The following is a 25579-nucleotide window of genomic DNA, read 5'->3' as shown; positions in this document are numbered from 1 at the left end:
ACAAAGTAAGCTGAAGGTAAAATTTTGTGGCTGTGTTTCAGTGCATTTGGGGGCTCCATAGCTCTCACTGATTTGTGAAAGAGGTTCAGGACCCTAAAAAAGGTTAAGAACTTAGATACGCAAGTAAGAAAGCATACTAAGAACAGCAACCAGTTTTGTTTTTAAAATTCTTCTACTGATAAACCTCTTGAGAGGGGCGTGTTGCAGCCACTGCGACACTCGTCCAACGCGGAAGAGCGCGATGCAATGATCAGGACAACAGCGGGACTTTTATGGGCGGGATAGAGAAGGGGGCTAGGCACACAGCTGAAGGACGTTTATAGGCAAGACTGCTCAGTGGGCGAGGCCCGCCGACAGCCCGCCCGCCTGCGCCCCGCCTACTGCAGCGCGGCCGGCGGGAGTCGCTTCCGTAGCGCTTGCCGATCCTCACAGTTAGAGCTATGACCGCGCGCCTCCTCCGCGGGTGCCTGCGCCTCTGGGGCGGCCGCTGTGCGCTGCGCCCGCCGCCGGATGCGAGGTGAGTGCGGGCCGCGGGAGGCTGCCGGGCGGGTGCGGCTAGGCCAACCCTTCCTGCGTATGCGGGAACGAGGTGGCGCTCGCGCGAGGGGACGGCCTCCCCAGCCAGGGTGTGGGCTCCGCCGGCAGCAGCGGGGAGGCCTCGGCCCTCAGTTCCCGGAACCCGGCCCCCAGAACGAGGCGCCGTCTCCAACGCGACGAAAGCAGGAAGAGAGGTTTCATGCAAAGTTCATCCTAGGCCCTGAAGGCTGCATTTTGAAGAGTTACCCTGGGGCAGGGGCGGGTGGCCAACCCCTGAGGGCAGCTTCAGGAGCTCGTGCTGCGCCCTTTGGCCTATTTTCTTGGACTCCAGAGAGGTGTGGCCGAGGGTGTCTGCTGCCTGGGATCAGACCCGCCACTGGATAGTGAACTTGGAAACCTCGAAGATCTGGAGAAGTGCCCGAGGCAGACATCCGTGGTCAGGAATTCTCTGGCGAGGACTCTGTCAGACAGAGGAATTAACTTTTAATTTATTAACAAATTCTTTACTTAATTAAATGCAGAGGAATTAGTAGAAGGAGCTTTTAAGTGGCTCAGTGAGAAGATGGTGTTCATTGCTTAAGCAAACTGGAAGCGCTGTTTAATGAGGGTGACAAGACAGGTAAACTAGCAAATTACAACATCCTGGTAAAATACTCTTTAAGATGCCGTGGGTACCCACTGTTCTAACCGGGATCACAATAGAGGGTCCTGGACAGAGCGGAGAAAAATGTAAAAAAAAAATCAAATCCAAAAAAAAAAAAAAAAAGACCAGACTTACTGGCTCGATAGAAACTAGAGGAACCCTGAGACTATGACCCTAAGACACCCCTTTAACTTGGAACTGCAGCTGTTCCTGGAAACCACCTTCCAGCCAAACCCCAGACAGGCCTATAAAATAAACTACGTGTGTTCTATTGACTATGTAAAGGCATTCGATTGTGTGGATCAGAACAAATTATGGATAACATTGTGAAGAATGGATCCACAATCAACACCCATGGAAGCAGCAGTCAGGAAATCAAAAACAGCATTGCAATGGGCAAAATCTGCTGCAAAAGACCTCTTTAAAGTGTTGAAAAGCAAAGACGTCACCTTGAAGACTAAGGTGCCCCTGACCCTAGCCCTGGTATTTTCAGTCACATCATATGCATATGAAAGCTAGACAGTGAATAAGAAAGACTGAAGAAAAATTGACGCCTTTGAATTGTGGTGTTGGCGAAGAATATTGAATATACCATGGACTGCCAGAAGAACGAACGAATCTGTCTTGGGAAAAGTACAACCAGAACGCTCCTTAGAAGGAAGGATAGCAAGATTTTCTAGGCTGTAATCTTTTTGGAGCAGATTGCCAGGTCTTTTCTACTGTGGAGCCGCCAGGTGGGTTCAAACTGCAGACATTTTGGTTAGCAGCCAAGTGCTTAACCATTACACCACCAGGGTTCCTTCCTAGCCAAGAAAATCCTATGGAGCAGTTCTACTCTGTAACACACGGGGTCACCATGAGTCAGAATCAACTGGATGGCTTTTTTTTTTTTTAGATAGATGAGTATAATCCACATAAATAATCTTTGGCGTCCTCTAATTTTAAGACTGTCTCTGGATGGTGCAAATGTTTAAGTGCTTGGCTGCTGACCAAAAGGTTGGCAGTTTGAATCCACTCAGAGGTGCCTTGGAAGAAAAGCCGGGGAATCTACTTCCGAAAAATCAGCCATTGAAAACTCTGTGAATGACAGTTCTACTCTGACACACATGGGGACACTATAAGTTTATAGTAATTGTTTTTTTTTTTTTTTTTAATTTCAAGAGTGAAAAGGGGTCTGGGCACCAAAAAGTTTTGAGGATCACTGTCTTATGAAGTCCCAGGGAAGAGATTAGACATGTATATGTATCTTGAAGTAAAGTCACCGCTTCCATGAAGTCCTCCCAAACTTCCCAAGGAAGAGCAGGCATTTTGTTTGCCCCATCCCATGGCATGTTTTTTTTAAATGGGTACATTTTATTGCATGTAAATCATACCTCAAAAAAGAAATGCACTAACATATACACACATATACACACACGGGAAAAGGACTATCAAACAATGTTAAGTAAAAAGTACAGTAGAAGGAGAGGTACAGGGACTGCTTTTTTTTTTCATCATTCTAAGCCTTCAGCAAATTGATTTTTAAAAGTCATGTTCTTGTATTTCTTTACCGAAAAAAAAACACAAGCAAAAATAAAGGCGAGGAGGTGGATTTGGAATGTAGACAACTCTTTTGAGAAGCTTTGTACTGAAGAAGAGCAGAGAAAGGGCTTTGATTGGAGGCAATATAATCTCAATTGTAAGTTGCATGTAAAAAAGATAAGCATACATCAGAATGACACAAAATACACATTAGATAAAAATACATAAACTAGAACAAAATAGTCCATTTTAGAAAAAAAAAAAACGGAAACAATCTAAATGCCCAACAAATGACTGAATAAGCAATAATAATATATTAGCCTAATTGACTATAACCTTTAAAAATAGTAATTAGGAAGACCTTAGAAATATAATGTTTATTTAAAAACTTCAGATAACAACAACTTTAAGTCTACTGTGATTAAATTTTCATGACCATGTCTTTTCTGGACAAAGACTAAAAAAAAAAAGTAGGACCCAACTAGAAAGAGAGAAATTTAAAACAGAATTTATTGCAAAATAGAAAAACATGCTTTGACAATATTTGAGGATATGGGGGAAAAAAAAAAAACTTTTTTGGGTGAACTTGAAAATGCTCAAAGTGGTACACAGTTTTTCAGAATTCTTTTCAGGGATACCAGTGTGTGGGGAGTAAGGGTGGGCAGTGTTTGAGGGCACCATTGAACTAAGGGAACTACAGGACAGTCTCATTTTGAGCGTGGCATGTTAAAGTAGGGTCAGTTCCTGAAGGTCTTGAATAATTCAACACTAATACTTAGAACATTGGCGGGCATTTTGATATATACCCAGAGTGGCTCTGTAATGTGGCAGTAACATCAATACAGCTTATAGTTTCATAACACCTGCTGTTTGAAATTGTGTGATTCTGGATAAAATAATAATTTTGGAGGGTCTGCATTATTTTAAACATTGTGCATGACATGAAAACTTATCAATTAGCCCAATATTATACTATTTGGATTTTGCCTAATTTAATTCATATAGCATGTGACAAAACTGTATTTCACCTCAATTCAGACAAGTGGTTAGTTTTAGGCACTGTCTTCTTAATGGATCTGGAAATGGAGACTGAGTTAAAGGAGGGTAAGATGCTTCTTAATGACTTCCAGGGAAGGTAGATCCTGTCAAAAGTGGTGATGCTCAAATTTGCACCCAGGTTTGACCAACTTTAATCCCCCACTCTTTCTACCTGCCTCTAAAGTGTCTCTGGGGAAAAAAAATGAAGATATTTCCATGTTCAATAGAATTAATCTTCGATGTTCAGTGGCATTAATTTGGATACGAAGAGTAAATTTAACTTGTTTTTTTTTTAATGTTTTTTTTTTAAGATGTTCTCATTCTGGAGTTGAACAGCGTCTAGAAACTTCTTCTGCTAAAAAGTTAACAGATATAGGAATTAGACGAATTTTTTCTTCAGAGCATGACATTTTCCGGGCAAGTGTAAGGAAATTTTTTCAAGAAGAAGTGATTCCTCATCACACAGAGTAAGTGGCACATCTTCCTTAAATGTAATGTGCACTAGGAGTGTGATAAGTACCATTTTCTAGAATGCTGTATGTAGTTGTACAGGAAAAATACTGTTCTGTGCCTTATTAACACTTTTACTGCTCATCACCAAAATGTTCTAGGACCCAGGGGTTCTTAAGTTAGTTCAGAGCTCCTTTAATGGATTCTAAAATACACAATTCAAAAGTGAGAAAATTTTAGAAAATTTGCAATTTAATCTAAGAATAGTATTTTTTAAAACTGTGATTAAGTGGCAACAAAATATTAGTCAGTGAATTACCAGCAGTGGCTGTCGAGGTGATTCCAACACATGGCGACCCCGTATGTGTCAGAGTAGGACTGTGCTCCATAGGGTTTTCAGTGACTGATTTTCTTAGGCACCTCTGGGTGGACTCCAACTGCCAGCCTTTCAGTTAGCAGCTGATCAAGTTAAGTGTTTACACCACCCAGGCACTCCCACAAGTGAATTAAAATACATAAAAGCACAAAAGCCAACATAATGCAGATCTTTGTAGACAAATTGACTAACCTCGAAGTACTTTTCTGGATGAGATATTTATTGATTGATTAATCAATCACCTACTTTATTGACAGAAAGCTGTCATTTCTGTTAAAATAGGATCTTACCATGTTTCCAAAATTCACTTGATGACAGTACTATAATTAGAATAGTATTTTTAAATGATTTTAAAACCACTTGCATTTCAGTTTTTATTAATTTCTCTTGGTAAGGATAACTAAAATTAGCTAAACTAAAACCCTGGCTACTCTTTAGTGAAAAGCAACTAGCTTCTTATTAAAGACAAAAGAAATGTAGCACTTCACTTTAGAGAATCTTTTATTTCCTCATTGCTTTTAAACTTAGTCTCAGAAAAATTATTGGTGAGGCATTGAGGTAAAAATAGTAGAAGTTAGCAAATTTGGGGCTAATAATAAAAAAACATTTCCAGAGCTGCTTTTAGCAATAACTACATCAAAACACACATGATAGTCAAACTGTTTTAAAATTTCTTGTGGTATCTGTATCTTTAATCAGTACCTTGAAGCAGCCCCTTATCTTCCTATCTATATCTAACTACCACTTCAGAAAACAACAAAATAAAACAAAACTTCTCAGATTCCCTAATTATCTCCCGCTAGTCGTCTGTTTTCTCATCATGCCATTCTCATTGTTAAAGTAAAGCTGAGGTTGCATGGTGATTGTTAGTTGCTGTCAAGTTGGCTCCAACTCATGGCAACCTCATGTGTAACAGAAGAAAACATTGCCTGGTCCTGTGCCATCTTCATGATTGTTGATATGTTTGAGTCCGTTTCTGAAACGTTTACATATTTCACCCAAATACCTAATCTTTTCAGAAACTTCTTTGCAGCGCTATGCTGCAAGGTACTTCTGCCGATTTGTTCTTCCTGCTTATACCATAGTAAAGTTTCCTGTTCTTGTCAGCTTTTATATGCTTGTTCCATAAGTTAAGCACTTTAAGGAAATGCACAGAGCAGGATTACCTTTTCAGGGCAAGTTGGGCAAATTCCCATGACTATATAGCACAACTAAGCTTGCACCCTAAGAGCACCAGCTGAATGAAGCTACACCCAGGATTATCAGTGTATAATTTGCAAGTCCAATAAGTAGTCAAAAGAGAGGGACAAGAGAAAGTGGTAAATATGAAGAAGTAAGGGAGAGAAAGAAGAGGAGAAAAAAGAATTGAAGAGTCAGATGCAAATAGAAGGGTATGGTCCATGTCAACAACAATTGCCTTCAATTAAAGAAGCATTCCTGTATAAATCATTTATAAATTCGAAGTTACCACCTTTAAAATAATATGAGAAAAGTTTCTCTGATTTTTAAATATTTGTTATGTGCAGATGGGAGAAAGCTGGAGAAGTCAGTAGGGAGCTTTGGGAAAAAGCTGGAAAACAAGGACTGCTTGGTGTCAATATCGCAGAGCATCATGGTGGTCTTGGTGGGGACTTCTATTCGGCAGCTGTTGTTTCTGAAGAGCAGTAAGTATGGGGACATTTGAAGTTGAGTTGTTTGTTTTGTAAGCACATTGCTCACCTTTTTGAGATGATAAAAAAAATGCTTTCTGATCTTCTTGGAAGGTTGTAAATAGTCTAAATCGTGAAAGATTATACTACTCGTACTTTTACATTTTTTGAGGGAGAAGAAAAGGATGTCCACTTTTAAGTTGTTAAGATAGGAGTTGGTGAAAATTAAAGGGATAGCTTTATTTCTGATTGGCATAAGCAGTTATTTTCCCCTTTTAAAAAGATAATTGAAAGAAAACAGCAGAATGGGAAAATATTCTCATCAAATATGACAAAATATTAATATATAAGAAAAAGTCGGTATTTCAGTTGACAAATGGGCAAAAGATTTGAGCAAACAATTCATCAAAAAATAAATGCAAATTTTTTTTAAATAAAAAAGATTTATCTTTACAGTCAATCAAATGAAAATTAAATTAACCTGGAAATACCATTTTGAGTACCTACAAAATTAGTGAAAATAAAAAATCATAATACCCAGTACTGACAAGGTTGCAGTGAAAGTGACTTACTCATACACTCTTGGTGGCATTATAAATTAGAATGATAAATGCTTTGGGGATTAAAAATGAGATTATATATGTAAAAATAAAAATGTTTATGCTCTTTGACCTAAGAGCCTACTTTTGGGAGTTCATTGTTAGGAAATAATTTAATAAGAAAAATAGAACTTATGTGTAGAAATCATTATGTTAGATCATAATCTTTCACGTTTGAATGCAATCTAAATGTCCAGCAGTAGGAGAATGAATAAGTAAATTATGGGTATATAAAGAACTTGGAATGTTTTGTAGCTATTTTAGATTATGTAAAAAACGATATAAAACAGGATTTTTGTGTGTGATATAATTTAAAATTAAAACACAAGACATACACCATGACTACAGTTATATTAGAATATACCTTTATGACGAAGGTAATTTGCCAGAATGAAAAGAGTTGTTGTGTTGGAGTAATACAATTGTAGGTGATTAGTTTTATAAAGTATTTTATCTCTTAATTCATTAAATATATTTTAGAGCACTTTTCTTATGTTAGACAGCCTATTACCATACAATGTAATACGTTTTTGAATCTTTGTTGTTGTTTTAGTTGTTTTTTAATTTCAAATTGAAGAAACTAAACACAAAATAAAATAACTATTTCATGCTTTAAATTTTCTTTTCTTTTTTTTATCTCTAAGAGCATATTCAAATTGTACCGGCCCAGGCTTTAGTCTTCATTCAGACATTGTCATGCCCTATATTGCAAACTATGGCTCAGAAGAGCAGATTAAGTATTTCATCCCCCAGATGACTGCAGGCAAATGTATCGGTGCCATAGCAATGACAGAGCCTGGGGCTGGAAGGTAAGAGTAATGGAAGGATAGCAAATCAGTCAGATATTGAGAGAGTTGTAAAGGGGCCCTGTGGGTAAGGGGCTACAAGAATGGAGAAGTGTAGCAGCTGATGCAGAAGAATATTAGAGTGTTGAAGAATTATGGTAAGAAATAAAGAAAAAGCACATGGGAGGGAAAGAATAGAGGAGATGGGACATGGTTAATTTTGTCTCAAAAATGGATTGGCCACTCTTTGTATTCCTGCTTTGATTTATATAGGAATCAGACATCTTCTTTACAGTTCCAAATTTGTATTGTTATGTATACTTGTATATACATTTGTACTATGTATATATGTATGATGCAGTAAAATTTTATAATATAAATGCTTTTATGTCAGTTTTCTTATTTGGCAATCATATTAGTGTTGTTATTGTTAACTGCTGTTGAACAAAACATTGCCCAATCTTGCATCATCCTCACAATTGCCAGCAAATCACAGTAATATCATACAGAATATAGAGATATTAAGATCTCTATTGAAAGAGAAAGAAGGAAATGAGAAATAAAGTATTTTAACCAAGTTCATAAAGCAAGTTGGTGAACGCATTGGAGCTAGAATGTTCTGACATTAGCTGTGTGATCTTAGTCAGATCTCTGAGCCTCAATGTCTGTATCAGTGAAATTGAGATGATACGTAGTTAGTAGGAACACCGTGAGGGTCTGAATTCTTGACATTATTAAGTAATATATTGTAAAATTATTTTTAATATTTGGTTTTTACCACTTAAATATTTTTTAAAATCCAGAAACTGAACTAGTGTCATTACATTTATTACCTTTGATATATTCCTGTATAGAATTGTTTGTAATAAACTGTGTATATATTTTAGTAACTGATACTTTACACATACTTACAATGAAAATTATGATGTTAAAATATAACAATATGCAGCTTTAAAATGTTCACTATCAACATCCATCTTTTTGGTGAAAAACATGCTAGAGATTGATTCACAAGAACATATTAGAGGACATCCCTGTCATTCAGTGGCGTCACTAGGGTTGGTGTCAGTAGATCATGGTGTTACCCCCTCCATAGACCTTCTCCCTTACCAGACCATACAGAATCGTTAGTAATGTTTTTTGTACTAAGCTTACTCATAAATTGTAATTCCCGTATAGCACTCCCTTTCCTTTAATTACTACTTCATTCTCAAAAAAGTTATTGATATAGGTTCAAAAATACTAATTACCATAATATTATAGCTAAAACGCCAGAAAATTTGACAAAATCAGCGACTTTAAAAACACTGGCAGCAACAAAAAGAACAGTATGTGCTTGTAGCGCATGCAGACGAAAACACATGGTTTGAAGTGTCATTGTAATTGTGTAATAATGACTACTATGACCGGAGGGCATTAGAAGTTCAAAAAGTAAATTAGCATAGAGTTTTAGGCTTATAAATATATTGGTACATGTAAACCGGGGCTACTGCATGGTTTAAAGTTAGGAAAGGTGCGTCAGGGTTGTATCCTTTTATCATACTTTTCAATCTATATGCTAAGCAAATCTGAGAAGCTGGACTATATAAAGAAGAGCAGGGCATCAGGATTGAAGGAAGAGTCATTAATAACCTGCGTTATGCAGATGACACAAACTTGCTTGCTGAAAGTGAAGAGGACTTGAAGCACTTACTGATGAAGATCAAAGACCACAGCCTTCAATATGGATTACACCTCAACATAAAGAAAACAAAAATCCTCACAGCTGGACCAGTGAGCAACATCATGATAAATGGAGAAAAGATTGAAATTGTCAAGAATTCATTTTACTTGGATCCACAATCAACGCTTATGGAAGCAGTAGTCAAGAAATCAAAGGATGCATTACATTGGGCAAATCTGCTGCAAAAGACCTCTTTAAAGTGTTGAAAAGCAAAGATGTCACTTTAAGGACTAAGGTGTGCCTGACCCAAGCCATGGTGTTTTCAATCGCCTCATATGCATGTGAAAGCTGGATAAAGAATAAGGAAGACTGAAGATGAATTGATGCCTTTGAATTATGGTGTTGGTGAAGAATATTGAATATACCATGGCTAGACCAGAAGAACAAACAAATTTGTCTTAGAAGAAGTACAGCCGGAATGCTCATTAGAGGCAGGGATGGCAAGACTTTGTCTCACATACTTTGGACCTGTTATTGGGAGTGACTAGTCCCCAGAGAGGGACATCATGCTTGGTAAAGTAGAGGGTCGGCGAAAAAGAGGAAGACCCTCAATGAGATGGATTGGCACAGTGGCTGCAACAATGGGCTCAAGCATAACAACAATTGTGAGGATGGCACAGTGTTTTGTTCTGTTTTACATAGGATCGCTGTGAGTTGGAACTGACTCGATGGCACCTAACAACAACAACAAGCTGGGCTTACAAAAAATGTTTTGTTGTTATAAATAACTACAGGGATATTTTTTATAAAAAATAATGAATTTCTGCTGAAACACTGCACAAAAATTTTATAGGCAGTCATTATAGTGTCACCCCCTCTGACAATGTCACCCGGTACAGTCTACACCCCATGCACCCCCCCAGTGATGCTACTGCTGTCATTTAACACATCTTTCAGATAAATGACCCTGCATTATACAACTGTCTCCTTAAACTTACCTATAATGCTTGACACGATTAAGTTTGCAATGGAAAAGTTTTGAATTTGTGTTTCTAATGTCTTAGGGTGTTGGGGGTTCCCAGCACCACCCTAGGTTTGATGATTCACTAGAAGGACTCACAGGACTCAACATATAGTTATGCTCATAGCTATGATTGATTGTAGTGAAGGAATACAAAGCAAAATCAGCAAAGGAAAAGGCATATGGGGCAAAGTTCAGAGAAAACCAGGCACAAGTTTCCAAGAGTTTTCTCCCAGTGGAGTCACAGAGGATGCATTTATTTCCTCCAGCAATGAGATGTGACAACACATGTGAAATGTTACCTACCGGGAAAGCTAATTAGAGACTCAGTGCACAGGGTTTTTATTGGGGCCGGGTCCTATAGGCACCTTCTACCTAGCACATACCAGAATGCCATACTCCCAGAATGAAAGCAGATGTTCAGCATAAACCAATTGTTTTCACAAGCTGTTTAGGCTCAGTGAGTCATTATTATCAGGGAATGGTGGGAACCCTTCCAAAATCCAAGTTTGCAGAGGCCAACAAAATGCCAGTCTTGTAACTGGCCTAAGTATTGCAGCCTCAGGCCTGCTATGTTAACTCTTTTCTTCATAGTCTACCACCTTGCCCCAGGCATCTTTACAGCAAAATTATTATCAGTAAGATCTCACACAGCAAGGTAAAACCAACCTGCATAACCAACCGTTATGCTCTTTAACAGTCCTAGATTTAGCTAATTAAAACAAATCCCACTAACCATAAAGGTTTATCTTAAAAGGCCAGGTGACTTCCTCCTCAAATTTCTGTATTAACCTTTTTCATCTGACCTGAGGTATCAATTCAAGCATAGCACAACTGTTGCCAGTAAGTGGAAGTGACCTGAAAGCTTTCTAGAGCTGAGGCAGTGCCGTGATGGCAAGGTACACACAAAAAGTACCATCCCAGAGGGCACGTGGTACCCCTGGAAACAAAGAGTTTACAACTGTTAAGTCACGTGAGGAGAATGTGTATTCTGCTGTTGTTGGGTGGAATATTCTTTATATGTCTATTAAATCTGGTTGGTTTATAATGTTGTTGAAGTCTAATATTTCCTTATTAATTTTCTGTCTGGCTGTTCTATCCATTCTTGAAAGTGGGGTGATTGAAGTTTTCAACTGTTGATATTAAAGTCTTTATTTCTCTCTTCAAATCTGTCAGTATTTGCCTCATATATGTTGGGATGCTGTTGTTAGGTGCATATATGTTTATAACTGTTATATCTTCTTAGAGCATTGACCCTTTTATCAATATATAGGGGCCGTGGTGGCACAGTGGTTAAGCATTTGACTCCTGACCAAAAGATCAGCAGTTTGAATCCACCAGCTGCTCCTTGGAAACCCTATGGGGCAGTTCTACTCTCTCCTGTAGGGTCGCTATGAGTCAGAATTGACTCCACGGCAACAAGTTGTTGTGTTTTTTTGTTTTTTTTAATCAATATATAAAGTCTTTCTTTGTGTCTTCTAACAATTTTTATTTAAAGTCTATTTAGTCTGATAGTATAGCCACCCCAGCTCTCTTTTGGTTACTATTTTCATGGAGTATTTTTTTCCTCTCTTTACTTCAGCCTATTTTTATCTTTGGATTTAAAATGAATCTCTTGTAGACAATATACAGGTGGATCAATTTTTTTTTAATCCATTTGCCAATCGCTGCCTTTTGATTGGAATGTTTAATTCATTTATATTTAAAATAATTACTGATAAGGAAGGACTGCTTCTGCCATTTAGCTGTTTTCTGTGTCTTAAATCTTTTTTGTACCTCAGTTCCTCCATTACCACCTTCTGTTAATACTGATTTTATATTTGCCCATTTAATTACTTTTACTGGAGATCTTTATTTCTTTATACGCCTTTGAGTTATTTTCTAGTGTTCTTTTATTTCAAATTTCAAACTGCAGGACATCCTTTACCATTTCTTGTAGGGCATTTCTAGTGGTGATGGACTCTATTAGCTTTTGTTTAGCTGGGAGTGTCTTAATTTCTCCCTTATTTTTGAAGGACTCTTTTGCTGGATGTAGAATTCTTGGTTGACAGATTTTTTTCTTTCCTTTCAACATTATGAATATGCCATCCCACTGCCTTAATCATTTCTGATGAGAATTGATGCTTAATCTTATTGAGGATACCTTGTACATGACAAATAGCTTTTCTCTTGCTGCTTTCAAGATTCTTGCTTTGTCATTGGCTTTCTACAGTTTGATTGTAATGTGTCTCAGTGCGATCTCTTCGAGTTTATTCTACTGGAGTTTATTGAGCTTGGATATGCAGACTTATGTGTTTGATCAAATTTAGGAAGTTTTTGGTTATTATTTCTTCAAATACTCTTTCTGCTTTTTTCTTTCTCTCTTCTTCAGGAACCCTCATAATGCATATGTTAGTCCACTGGTTGGTGCTCAGTAGGTCCCTTAGGCTCTGTCTTAGGCTGAGTTCTCTAGAGGAGCAAAACCAGTGAAGTGTATATACATATAAATATATAGAGAGAAAGATTTATTTCAAGGAAGTGGCTCACACAGGTTTGGAGGCTGGCAAGTCCCAAATCCATGGGTCTGGCATCAGGCTGGAGGCTTCTTCTGACTCATGTAGTTGCAGGGGCTGATGAACCCAAAATCAACAGGTCACATGGCAGACTGCTGGCTCATGGAGCTGCAGGAGCTGGAAAGTTTCAAAATCTGCAGGTCAGAGGGAAGGCTGCTGGCTTACATCCAAGAACTGGAGGGCAGAGGATGACAATTCAGAAGCAGGATTGAGAGAGGGAGAGCTTTGCCAGAACATCCATATATATTGGATCTAGGCCACACCCCCAAGGAAACTTCCCTTTCAACTGATTGGCTGCTCACATCAGATCACAAAATGGAGTATGATTATATAATATCTGCCAAACCACTGAGAATCATGGCCTAGCCAAGTTGACACATAACCTTAATCATCACAGGCTGTGTTCACTTTTCTCATTCTTTTCCTTTCTGCCCCTCAGACTGGCTAATTCCAATTGTCCTATCTTCAAGTTCATTGATTCTTTTTCCTGCCTGTTCATATCTGCTGTTGAACTACTCTAGTGATTTTTTTTTTACTTTAGCTACTGTACTTTTTGGGTTCACAATTACTGTTAACTTCTTTTTTTATAATTTCTCTTTAATGATATTCCTCTAGTTCTTTGTCCATGTTTTTCTTCAGCTCCTTGAGCATATTTAAGTCAGCTAATTTAACGTCTTCTTCTAGTAAATTCAATGTCTGAGTTTCCTCAGGAATGATGTCTCTTGCTTTATTTTGTTCCTTTGAATGGGCCATCCTTTCTTGTTTCTCCATCTGCATTGTGATTTTTTCATTGAGAATGGGACATTTGAATATCATAATATAGTAACTCGGTAAATCAGATATACCTGTTTTCTCAGAGTTTGCTGGGTGATTTGTTTTGTTTTTGATTGTTGAAGGCTGCAGTAATCTGTTGGTTTAGTGGCTTTTCCAAATTATTTTTGCAAAAACCATATTCCTTGATGTGTGTCGTTACTGAAGTCTCTATTCCTTTAGCTCATGTTTGACTAGTGTTTTGACAGAGATTTCCTTGAATAGTAGGAGTTAAAAAGAAAAAACAAAAGAAAATTTAAAACAACAGGAAAAAAAAAAAAGACACCTCTCCCAGTCTGTACAGATTGGTTCTGTGCTGGGGCACTCCTTCAACACTTACCCATGCTTTCACTGAGCCTCAAGACTTAGGGTTTTCTCAGGTCTTTTCTGAGCATGTATCTTGCTCTGGGTATGGCATATACGCAGTGCTTTTGAATGCCCTAATTTCCCAAAGAAACTCTCTCCCTGGCTTTTCCTCCCAGACCTTAAGTGGTCTGTTGTATGTCTCAACCATACTCCTTTGCCCCGGGCAGCTATGGGTTGATCATTTGTGTTAGTGTTTTCTAGCAGTGCCCACCACTTTTTAGCCCTGAGTGAGTTCTCAGATAGGTGAAACTGATAGGAGCTCCCTATATCCACCTTCAGATAGTCCCCAGACAGGTTAGAACAGACAATCACAATAATTTGTGATTAAGGTCTGCTATGCTCCCTCCAGAACCAGGTACCAGGGTCCCACACTGGGATCACAAACTTTTGTCTTCAAGACTGTTGCCAACTGGGAAGGTGGTGAGGCACAGGTAAAAAGAACCACAAAGCTCTCCTACTATTTTTAAGGTGCCCTTTCCTTGAGTCAGTGTTGCCTTGAATATTGTAAATCTTTGACTATTTTACAGAGTTCTGGCAAAGTTGCTTCTGACAGTTGCTGCTTGTTTTTGGATGTTTTTATGCGTGGGAAGAGGGAGCTTGGAGCTGCCCATGATGCTGTCTTGCTGATCTCTTAATCAAATAGCTAAACTTTTGATGAGTAGAGATAGCAGAAGGAACCAAGGTTACTAAAGGCAGGAAAGTACATTGTAACAGATAATCCCAGGGAAATAGTGGGCCTTTAAAAATCATTTGAGCCCAGTTTGGGGGACTTTGAATGCTAGTTGGGTCTTGTTATGCGCTATAAAATCAGCTTAGTTTATGTAATCTTAATCATGTATTTATATGTATAAGTTATTTAAAATATAATACGTCAGACATGGTCTTTCTGTCAATTGTGTGACTATTTCTAATATCCAAGATCAGTGTTTATAATGGTGTAACCAGTATGAATTATCACATTACATGCACTTACCTAATGACATTTGCATAATTCAGTTTTTGCCAGTTGATGATTTGTTTGTTCATCTTTTCTTTCAATTACAGTGATTTGCAAGGAATAAGAACAAATGCCAAAAAGGATGGAAGTGACTGGATTCTCAATGGAAGCAAGGTGTGTAAAGAGGGCCTTCCAAAGCCCTTCTCTCCAGAGTCATGCCATGGGTAACAATGTCTCAAAGACTACTCATGATTGATTCTATCAGATCCAGGGATTCATGTGAGAATTGAGTTTACTGAAGTTATTTCTGAGACAGTAAGAAAGTTACAACATTTATATTACATAAACTCTGTGATAGTTTCTTCCATGTTCTATTTTGCATATCCCCTCACTAATATGGAAAAGGTTGCTTTAGCTTTCAAACAGCTCTTATCAAACCAGAAAAGGTGAAGGTAAGACTCACATTGCCAAATATGGAACAAACAAATTAATAAACTTCATGTTGATGAGTGATTGGGGGAAAAGGCTTTCTCATAAATATCAAGAGTGTCAAAAGATCCTAAGAGAGAAAGATATCTCATATAGAATTTGAGAGCCCTTCAGTCCTTCAGAAGGACCCCTGGTGATGCAGTGCATGAGCGCTCAGTTTGCTAACCGAAAGGTTGGTGGTTTGAAACTGCTAGCCACTCTGTGGAAGAAAGATGTGGCAGTCTGCTTCTGTAAAGATTTACAGCCTTGGAAACTATGGGACAGTTCTACTCTGTCCTGTAGGGTCACTATGAGTCAGAATTGACCCGATGGCAACGCATTCCTTCTGAGGATCATATCAACCCAATGATAGAACTGATGAGTCCCTCCAATTAAGGTTACAAATAGGCTCAGATGTAAATATATCCTTTAGAATATAAACTCCATGAGGGCAGACATTTTTTCTGCCTAAAACTGTGTCCGGTATACACTTAGCAAATATTTTTGGTTGACTAAATGTTAAGTTAAAGACTGAAGTTGTCAAGGATTTCATTTTACTTGGATCCACAATCAATACCCATGGAGTAGCAGTCAAGAAATCAAAAGACGCATTGCATTGGGCAAGTCTGCCGCAGAAGACCTCTTTAAAGTGTTGAAAAGCAAAGATGTCACTTTGAAGACTAAGGTGTGCCTGACTCAAGCCTGATATTTTCAATCGCCTCATATGCATATGAAAGCTGGATGATGAATAAGGAAGACTGAAGAATTGACAACTTTGAATTGTGGTGGTGTTGAAGAATATTGAGTATACCATGGACTGCCAGAAGAACGAACAAATCTGTTTTGGAAGAAGTACAACCAGAATGTTCTTTAGAAGTAACGATGGCGAGACTACATCTCCCATATTTTGGACATGTTATCAGGAGGGATCAGTCCCTGGAGAAGGACATCATGCATGGTAAACTAGAGGGTAGGTGAAAAAGAGGAAGACCCTCAATGAAATGGATTGATACAATGGCTGCAGCAGTGAGCTCAAGCATAACAATGATTGTGAGGATGGCGCAGCACTGGGCAGTGTTTCGTTCTGTTGTACATAGGGTCACTATTAGTCGGAACCGATTTGATGGCACCTAGCAACAACACAAGTGTTAAGTGAAGGAAGAATGTTCATTTTCTGCACTTAGGAAGTCCTTCCAAAAGTGTATTCTAAAGTTTGTGAAGGACTAGTTTTTGTTTGTTTGTTTTCTTTTTTAAAAATATTTTATTTCCAATTTATCATAGACTAATATCTTTGTATTTACAAAATCACAAGCTTGAATTGCTATAGAAGTTTCTAAATGCTCTCAATTTCTCTATTTATACTATCAGGGGTTGATAACAGTTTGTGGACTGGCATCATCTGTGGACCACATCTGAGCCACCCTTTTCTAGTAAATATTTCATAATCTAGTTTCATAATTATTAGTCAGAAAAATAATAACCTGTGGTCAAATACATTTGGAAAATGTGCACATCTTCTCAGTCTTTGATATGCTGATGTATATTGTGAATCCCTAAGAGCAGGGTATATTATATTTTATCCCCTAGGAGATTCTCTTTTCATAGGCTATCTTGAGTGACTGGTGTCCTTCAAACATGATGGACTCATGGAGGATTGTTTTTTTCTTTTTCTTCATAACTTCCTATACGTCCAATACTTGGATAGGGGACAAAGAGAGATATAAAACATGTTTTATCTGTTTTAGTCTTCTTGAGTTTGCTTTCTCCCAGTCATAAATTGCACGTGGACCTGAGTTATTGTGGCACATTATAGTATATTTGGGGTTTTGCAGGTATTCATCACGAATGGGTGGCTCAGTGATGTTGTGATAGTAGTTGCAGTCACAAATCGTGAGGCTTCCTCCCCTGCCCATGGCATTAGCCTTTTTCTGGTGGAAAACGGGATGAAAGGATTTATCAAGGGACAAAAGCTACATAAAATGGGATTAAAAGCCCAGGTAAGTCATAATAAATCATACTCAGGTAATGAGTTTATTATCAATCTGATAGATGCCTTACTTATGTAGAGAATATACATGTGGCACAATCAGCCTTGCTACAGTGAGTTCCTGAAATATGCTTTTCAGAGATTTATTCCACCATTTACACCACAGTGGCTCTTCCTGGTGGTCAGCAATGGAAGTGAACCAGGACATTTGAATGTCTGCTTTAGAACTGGCAAAGCTGCACGGTAATCGACTCTCTTTTTAGGAAATTGACTGAGGAAGATTATGGAGAACAAAAAATATTTTTTCTCCTGTGTGTTATACAGTTACCAAAAAAAAATTCATATTTAGTATGCGTTAGAATTCCTTGGAGCCTTGGTGGTACAGTGGTTAAGAGCTCAGCTGCTAACCAAAAGGCCAGCAATTCGAATCCAACAGCAGCTCCTTGGAAACCCTATGGGGCAGTTCTACTCTGTCCTGTAGGATCACTATGAGTCAGAATTGACTTGATGGCAATGGGTTGTTTCTGTTTGATTAGAAATTGTTAGTTCTCAGCACATAAATAACTGGACAATAGTAGAGCAAAAAAGACAGTGTGTTATAGTGGGGTAGGCAAGAGCTTTGGAATCAGACAGACCTGGGTTTGAATCCCTGGTTGACCGCTATTAGTTGTGTTAGTTAATTAGCCACTTCAACTTAGCTTCGATTTTGTTTGTTTTTTGCTTTTTTTTTTCTTAAATGGGAGTGATTATAGTCATCTCATCAGGTTATTGAGAAATTTAAATGAGGTCGTTCTCTACTTAATTCTGTGGTCTCTTAGGATACTGCTGAACTATTCTTTGAAGATGTACGTTTGCCAGCTAATGCCCTACTTGGAGAAGAAAACAAAGGCTTCTATTACCTCATGAAAGAGCTTCCACAGGTGAGAAATATTTAAAGAGTCCATCTTTTTGAGTAAATGATGAACTGGGATAGAATAACATAGAACTATAAAAATCCATGCATGCAAAACTTATGATCTAGCCAGTTATTTGAGTGTAACTTAAAATTGTAAAAAATGAGAATTTTGTAGGCTAGATAAATAAATAATTGAAGTCAGGGAAAACTAAGTGTTTGGGTTCTAATTCCTTCGTGGAATGGTTTTAGGTTCTTAACTATAAGTCAAGAACTTTCAGTTCTTTGTAAGAAAATGTCAGCTAAGGCGTTTGGCACATTTTTATGATAACTGAATCAAAGGGGAAAAGATGTTACGTTCAGACTGAAAAGCTTTAGCCACAAGGGTCAGTTCCCTCATCTACCCCTTTGAAGTTTAGGTTCATAGCGATCGTTGGGCCTCAAATGCCAGTTAAAGGGAGTATACGTCCTTGGTGACTGCCATGGCTTGGGCTAAGCATGAAATGGAACAAGAGCCAGGAACACGGGCATGGATATAGGATATAAGATGAGTTTAAAGTAACCAGGAGTACTTTTGCACTATTAGGCAGAATTTGAACTAGGCACTTTGAGATATTGATTCCCACAGAGATATTAGGATATATAGTATACAAATATCAAAAATAAAAATCAGCAACTATGGAATATCTTTACTGATCTATAAATGAGAGAGAGAAGGTGATATTAAATAAATTATATATTATATGCAATAAGGACACTTGTTCATAAAAATAGTTTGCTTTAGAGTTATTCTTACAGATGTCAAAATGTCATAAATCTCTGTAGATTTAATGAGTTAAGAAATAAATTAATCTTTAGGAGTTTTGTAAAGATTATTTATGGGATTTATTATGATTGAAATCATGTGATAGTCACTTGTGTAATTAGAATAATGTTCAAAACCTAATTTTTGGGTTATAGGAAAGACTATTGATTGCTGAGTTGGCAGTTTCAGCCAGTGAATTCATGTTTGAAGAAACCAGGAGCTATGTTAAACAAAGAAAAGCTTTTGGGAAAACAGTGGCACAGATACAGGTAAGTTTGTCATCATGGTTTAGTAGTAAATCTCAATTTGCTCATCTGAAATGGGTCCATGGTAAATATAAATTTGGGGAAATTTTCATTTAGGTGGTGTTAGAAGCCATGGAAGTGGATGAGATCACTTTGAGAGAGGCTTTAGAGAGTAAGACAAGAAGTCCTAGGATAGAGTCCTAATTAAACTACAAGATTTAAAGGTGGAGTAGTAAAGCAAGAGCCTACCAAGGAGAACTGAGAATGAACAGCTAGAAAGGAGAAAGAAAATGAGGCAAGAATTGTCACAGAAGCTAAGAGAAGAGAATATTTTGAGAAGGAAGGAGTGGTGCCAAATGGTGTTTAGACGGAAAAGAAGATGAAGCCAAAGAGTATCCATTGGATATAATGATATGGAGGTTATATTCGTGACTTTAATAAAAGCTGGGAGTAGAAGAGTGAATGGAAATGACGAAGTAAAGATACGCATGGCAGCCAACTCTTTCCTGAGTTTGGCTGTGAAGGGTAGTTGAAAGAAAGGATGGTAACTGAGGGAAGGAAAGGATTTGGGGGCTATGGGAGATATTTGGCAGTTATTAATTTTTTTGCTGTTAGAGTGAGAAATCATGGAGCATATTTTAATACCTAGAGAAAGGCTTTAGTAAGGACGAAGGCAAGCACTATATCAGTATAAAAAACCCATTGCTGTCGAGTCAATTCCAACTCATAGCGACCCTATAGGTCAGAGTGGAACTGCCCCATAGGGTTTCTAAGGAGTGCCTGGTGGATTCAAGTTGCCGACCTTTTGGTTAGCAGCTGAACTCTTAACCACTACGCCATCAGTATGGAATGGATAATCAACTGCATATCATCTTTGAGAAAATGGGAGGGTATGGGTGCTGAAGCACATGGAAAGATAGGCCTTTCCATCTCAGTAGGAGATATTCTTCTTCTATTGTAACAAGAGGAAAGGAAAAAAGAAGGGTAGGGGATGAGTCAGATACGTAGCTCTGTTGGTATAAAATTACAAAAGTTCCTTTCTGAGGCTTCTATTTCCTTTAATAGCAATAGGGAAGGTCAGTTCTTGAGAGAGAGGTGAGTGAAGGGGGCATGGAGGTATCCAAGGAGAGAGAGGAAGGTTTGAAATACCTTCAGAGTGATAAACTGAACCAACTAGAGAAACGTAGTAAGGCAATTGGCAGTAGTGAGGACCTAGATGAGGTTAGTGATAATGGATGTATAGTGGTACTTCTAACTTTTTTATGTCGTCTTTACTTGAAGGGTTCAGCTACCCAGGTACAAGAACAGAGAAGGTGAACGATTATGTTTATTTAAGATTTGGGTTTTGCCAGGAGGTTTAAGGTATTTGCAGAAGAACTCAGTGTATAGTAGCATAGTCACCAAATATGGCAATTCAATTTTAGACTCTCTAGTTTCTTGTATAAAGTCCCTGAATGGTGCAAATGTTTTGCCCTTTGCTACTAACCAAAAAGTTGGCAGTTTGAACCCACCTAGCAGTGCCTGGCAATCTGCTTCCATAGAGATTACAACCAAAGAAACTGTATATAGCTCAGTCCTACTGTGTAACACATGGGGTCACCAGGAGAGTCAGAATCAACTCGACGGCAGTGGGTTTGTTTGTTTTTGTTTTGTTTTGTTTTTTTGTTTAGTGTTAGGGGAACAGTTTATAAACAATGCAGTCATCAAATTGGTGAAACATCTTACAAGCAAAAAACCTGGAGTTGGAAATTCATTTGGAAAGTTTTAAGTGTAATGACTTTGACTGAAAGGTTTTGTGAAAGGTAAGGTAGAAATGAGACACCTTGGTAGCTTTTCAGGACCAGCATAAACATTAAGTTTAAGCATGGTTCAAATCCTAAGCATAGCTATTTGAATCTCTGCGGCCTAAGCAAGATGTATTATCTCTCTGGAAGTCTTTTTCTTATTTGTAAAATGTGAATAATGTAAGTTGCTACCTCAGAGGACTGGTGTGATCATTAGATGAGATAATACACATAAAGTGCTTAGAATATTGCCTAGCAGAGTAAGCACTTATTCAAGTTAGCGATTATTATTTTTTTCTTCTTACAAATGTACTGCTTCATTTTGTTCCAGAAAAAAGGAGCCTTTTTATAACTTCTTGCGGGTGTTCTGGACCTTCTCCATGTCGTTTTGGGAGTAATTTCCTACCTATATGTTCATCAAGTTAACTTTTTCCATCCTGTAAAGACTTCTTTACATCCTAACTCTCCTTATTGTCCTAACATCTAAAAACAGTTATTCTGAATCTATGAAAATGAGGCACACACTCAATCAAGGAGAAAGGAAATAAAAAAAAACAATGGCTTGACTTGCCTAAATTGTGATTTCCTTAAGAGCAAGAATGTTATATTTTATATTCTCTTCAATTTATAGATCAGTGATTTCCACATATCAGTGATTCTCAAGGGCAGTACTGTCTGCACTCCTGAGGGACATTTAGAATTGCCGAGGACAGGACTGCACAGTGACTGGGTGTGAAACTGGCATTAGTGCCCTGAGAGCCAGTGTTATTAAATGTCCAGTAATTCAGAGATAGCTTTGTATGACAATTAGTTGTCCCACTCACAATGCTAGTAGTATCCAGTTGAGAAATACGGGCATACATGATTTATTCCTTTTGGTTTCATCAAGCAAATATTTATTGATTGCCTTCGAAGGGTGGTGGTTGTTGTTGTTAGGTGCCGTCAAGTTGGTTCTGACTCAAAGCAACCCTGTGCACAACAGACTGAAACACTGCCCGGTCCTGTGCCATCCTCATAATCATTGTTATGCTTGAGCCGATTGTTGCAGCCACTGTGTCAGTCCCTCTCCTCGAAGGTCTTCCTCTTTTTCGCTGACCCTCTACCAAGCATGATATCTTTCTGCAGTGACTGACCCCTGCTAATAACATGTCCAAAGTATGTGAGACGAAATCTTGCCATACTTGCTTCTAAGGAGCATTCTGGCTGTATTTCTTCCAAGACAGGTTTGTTCGTTCTTTTGGCAGTCCATGGTATATTCAATATTCATCACCAGCACCATAATTCAAAGGCATCAATTCTTTTTCTGTATTCCTTATTCATTGCCCAGCTTTCACATGCATATGAGGCGATTGAAAACACCATGGTTTGGGTCAGGCGCACCTTAGTCTTCAAGGTGACATCTTTGCTTTTTAACACTTTAGAGAGGTCTCTTGTGGCAGATGTGCCCAATGCAATGCGTCTTTTGATTTCTTGACTACTGCTTCCCTGGGTGTAGATGTCGATCCAAGTAAAATGAAGTCCTTGACAACTTGAATCTTTTCTCCATTTATCATGATATTGCTTACTGGTCCAGTTGTGAGGATTTTTGTTTTCTTTATGTTGAGGTATAATCCATACTGAAGGCTGTGGTCTTTGATCTTCATCAATAAGTGCTTCAAGTCCTCTTCACTTTCAGCAAGCAAGGTTGTGTCATCTGCATATTACAGTTTGTTAATGAATCTTCCTCCAATCCTGATGCTCCTTTCTTCTTCATTTAGTGCAGCTTCTCGGATTATTTGTTCAGCATACAGATTGAATAATTATGGCGAAAGGATACAACCCTGATGCACACCTTTCCTGATTTTAAACCATGCAGTATCCCCTTGTTCTGTTTGAATGACTGCCTCTTGATCTATGTACAGGTTCCTCATGAGCACAATTAAGTGTTTACAATTCCCATTCTTCCCGATATTATCCATAATTTGTTATGACCCACACAGTCGAATGTCTTTGCATAGTCAATAAAACACAGGTAAGCATCTTCCTAGTATTCTCTGCTTTCAGCCAAGATCCATCTGACATCAGCAGTGATATCCCTGGTTCCACGTCCTCTTCTGAATCTGGCTTAAATTTCTGGCTGTTCCCTGTCAGTGTACTGCTGCAACTGCTTTTGAATGATGTTCAGTAAAATTTTACTTGTGTGTGGTATTAATGATATTGTTAGATAATTTCTGCATTTGGTTGGGTCACCTTCCTTTGGAATAGGCATAAATATGAATCTCTTCCAGTCAGTTGGCCAGGTAACTGTCTTCCAAATTTCTTGGCATAGATGAGTGGGCACTTCCAGCGCTGTATTTGTTTGTTTAAACATCTCAGTTGGTATTCTGTCAATTCCTGGAGCCTTGTTTTTCACCAGTGTCTTCAGTGCAGCTTGGACTTCTTCCTTCAATACTATCAGTTCTTGATCTTATGCTACCTCCTGAAATGGTTGAATGTCAGCCAGTTCTTTTTGGTACAGTGACTCTGTGTATTCCTCCATTTTCTTTTTCTGCTTCCTGCACTGTTCAGTATTTTGCCCATAGAATCCTTCACTATTGCAACTCCAGGCTTGAATTTTTTCTTTAGTTCTTTCAGCTTGAGAAATGAGGAGCATGTTCTTCCCTTTTGGTTTTCTAACTCCAGGTCTTTGCACATGACATTACAATACTTTGTCTTCTCCAGCTGCCTTTTGAAATCTTCTGTTTAGCTCTTTTATTTCATCATTTATTCCATTTACTTTAGTTACTCGATGTTCAAGAGCAAGTGTCACAGTCTCTTCTGACATCCATTTTAGTCATTTCTTTCTTTCCTATCTTTTTAATGACCTCTTGCTTTCTTCATGTATGATGTCCTTGATGTGATTCCACATCTCATCTGGTCTTTGGTAATTAGTGTTCAATTAGTCACATACATTCTTGAGATGCACTCTAAATTCAGTTATGCTCAAGGTCGTACTTTGGCTCTCATGGACTTGTTCTGATTTTCTTCAGCTTAAACTTGAACTGGCATATGAGCAATTGATGGTCTGTTCCAAAGTCAGCCCCTGGCCTTGTTCTGACTGATGATATTGAGCTTTTCTATTGTCTGTTTCCACAGATGTAGTTGATTTGATTCCTGTGTATTCCATCCAGCGAGGTCCACATGTATAGTCACCATTTATGTAGTTGTTAAAAGGTATTTGCAATGAAGAAGTTGTTGGTCTTGTGAAATTCTATCATGCTATCTCCAGCATCGTTTCTATCACCAAGGCCATATTTTCCAACTATCAATCCTTCTTTGTTTCCAACTTTCACATTCCAGTCACCAGTTATCATGTATCTTGACTGCATGTTTGATCAATTTCAGACTGCAGAAGTTGGTAAAAATCTTCAATTTCTTCATCTTTGGCCTTAGTGGTTAATGTGTAAATTTGAATAACAGTAGTATTAACTGGTCTCCCTTGTAGGCAGATGGATATTATCCTATCACTGACAGCGTTGTACTTCAGGATAGATCTTAAAATGTTCTTTATTGACGATGAATGCAATGCCATTCCTCTTCAATTTGTCATTCCCAGCATAGTAAACTATATGATTTTCTGATTCAAAATGGCCAATACCAGCTCACTAATGCCTAGGACACCTATGTTTATGCGTTCCATTTCATTTTTGACGATTTCCAATTTTCGTAGATTCATACTTCTTCTATTCCAAGTTCTAATTATTAATGGATGTTTCCAGCTGTTTCTTCTCATTTTGAGTCATGCCACATCAGCAAATGAAGGTTCTGAAAACTTGATTCCATCCATGTCATTAAGGTCGACTCTACTTTGAGGAAGCAGCTCTTCCCCAGTCATCTTTTGAGTGCCTTACAACCTGAGGATCTCATCTTCCGGCACTATATCAGACAACGTTCAGCTGCTATTCTTAAGGTTTTCACTGGCTAACTTTTTTTTTTTAGCAATATAGATTAGTTTATTGGAAGAAGAATTTAGTGGTAAACTTCAAAATCAGGAATGTGGTTACTTTTACCCCAGAATCAGTCTACTTCCAAAGGCCCATTCATTGCATTTGAAACTCCCAAACATAAAAACTGTTGAAGAATTCAAATCTTACACAGGCATACCTCAGAGATATTCCAGGTTCACTTCTAGACCATCGCAATAGAGAGAACATCATGATAAAGCAAATCATACAAATATTTTGGTTTCCTAGTGCATATAAAGGAAACCCTGGTGGCACAGTGTTAACTACTAGCTACAGCTGCTAACCAAAAGGTTGGCAGTTTGATTCTACCAAGCGCTTCTTGGAAACCATATGGGGCAGTTCTACTCTGTCCTATAGGGTCTCTGAGTCAAAGTCAACTTGATGGCAATGGGTTTGGTTTTTCTTTGGTGCATGTAAAAGTTATGTTTACACTGTACTGTAGTCTATTAAGTGTGCAATAGCATTATG

General features: G+C 38.2%; 1 protein-coding gene across 2 annotated transcripts in view; it reads left to right on the top strand.

Moving 5' to 3' along the window:
* The first annotated feature begins 402 nt into the window (after window positions 1–402).
* The window catches only part of ACADL (acyl-CoA dehydrogenase long chain), a 42839-nt gene continuing 17662 nt past the window's right edge, over window positions 403–25579 (top strand). Inside the window, exons 1-8 of one of the 2 annotated variants that reach the window (XM_004376279.2) lie at window positions 403–517; window positions 4051–4206; window positions 6092–6229; window positions 7458–7622; window positions 15055–15121; window positions 17248–17412; window positions 18221–18322; window positions 19255–19368. In XM_004376279.2, the coding sequence (XP_004376336.1) occupies window positions 441–517; window positions 4051–4206; window positions 6092–6229; window positions 7458–7622; window positions 15055–15121; window positions 17248–17412; window positions 18221–18322; window positions 19255–19368 (984 nt within the window). In that variant the 5' untranslated portion in view covers window positions 403–440. The remainder of the gene's footprint in view (window positions 518–4050; window positions 4207–6091; window positions 6230–7457; window positions 7623–15054; window positions 15122–17247; window positions 17413–18220; window positions 18323–19254; window positions 19369–25579) is intronic. The other variant, XM_023731241.1, reaches the window with a different exon arrangement.

Source organism: Trichechus manatus, unplaced genomic scaffold (genome assembly GCF_000243295.1).
Source record: "Trichechus manatus latirostris isolate Lorelei unplaced genomic scaffold, TriManLat1.0 scaffold00041, whole genome shotgun sequence".
In the NCBI taxonomy this organism is placed as follows: Eukaryota; Metazoa; Chordata; class Mammalia; order Sirenia; family Trichechidae; genus Trichechus; species Trichechus manatus.
The sequence above is the reverse complement of the archived record's forward strand: the minus strand, read 5'-3'. Positions and strand labels throughout refer to the sequence as shown.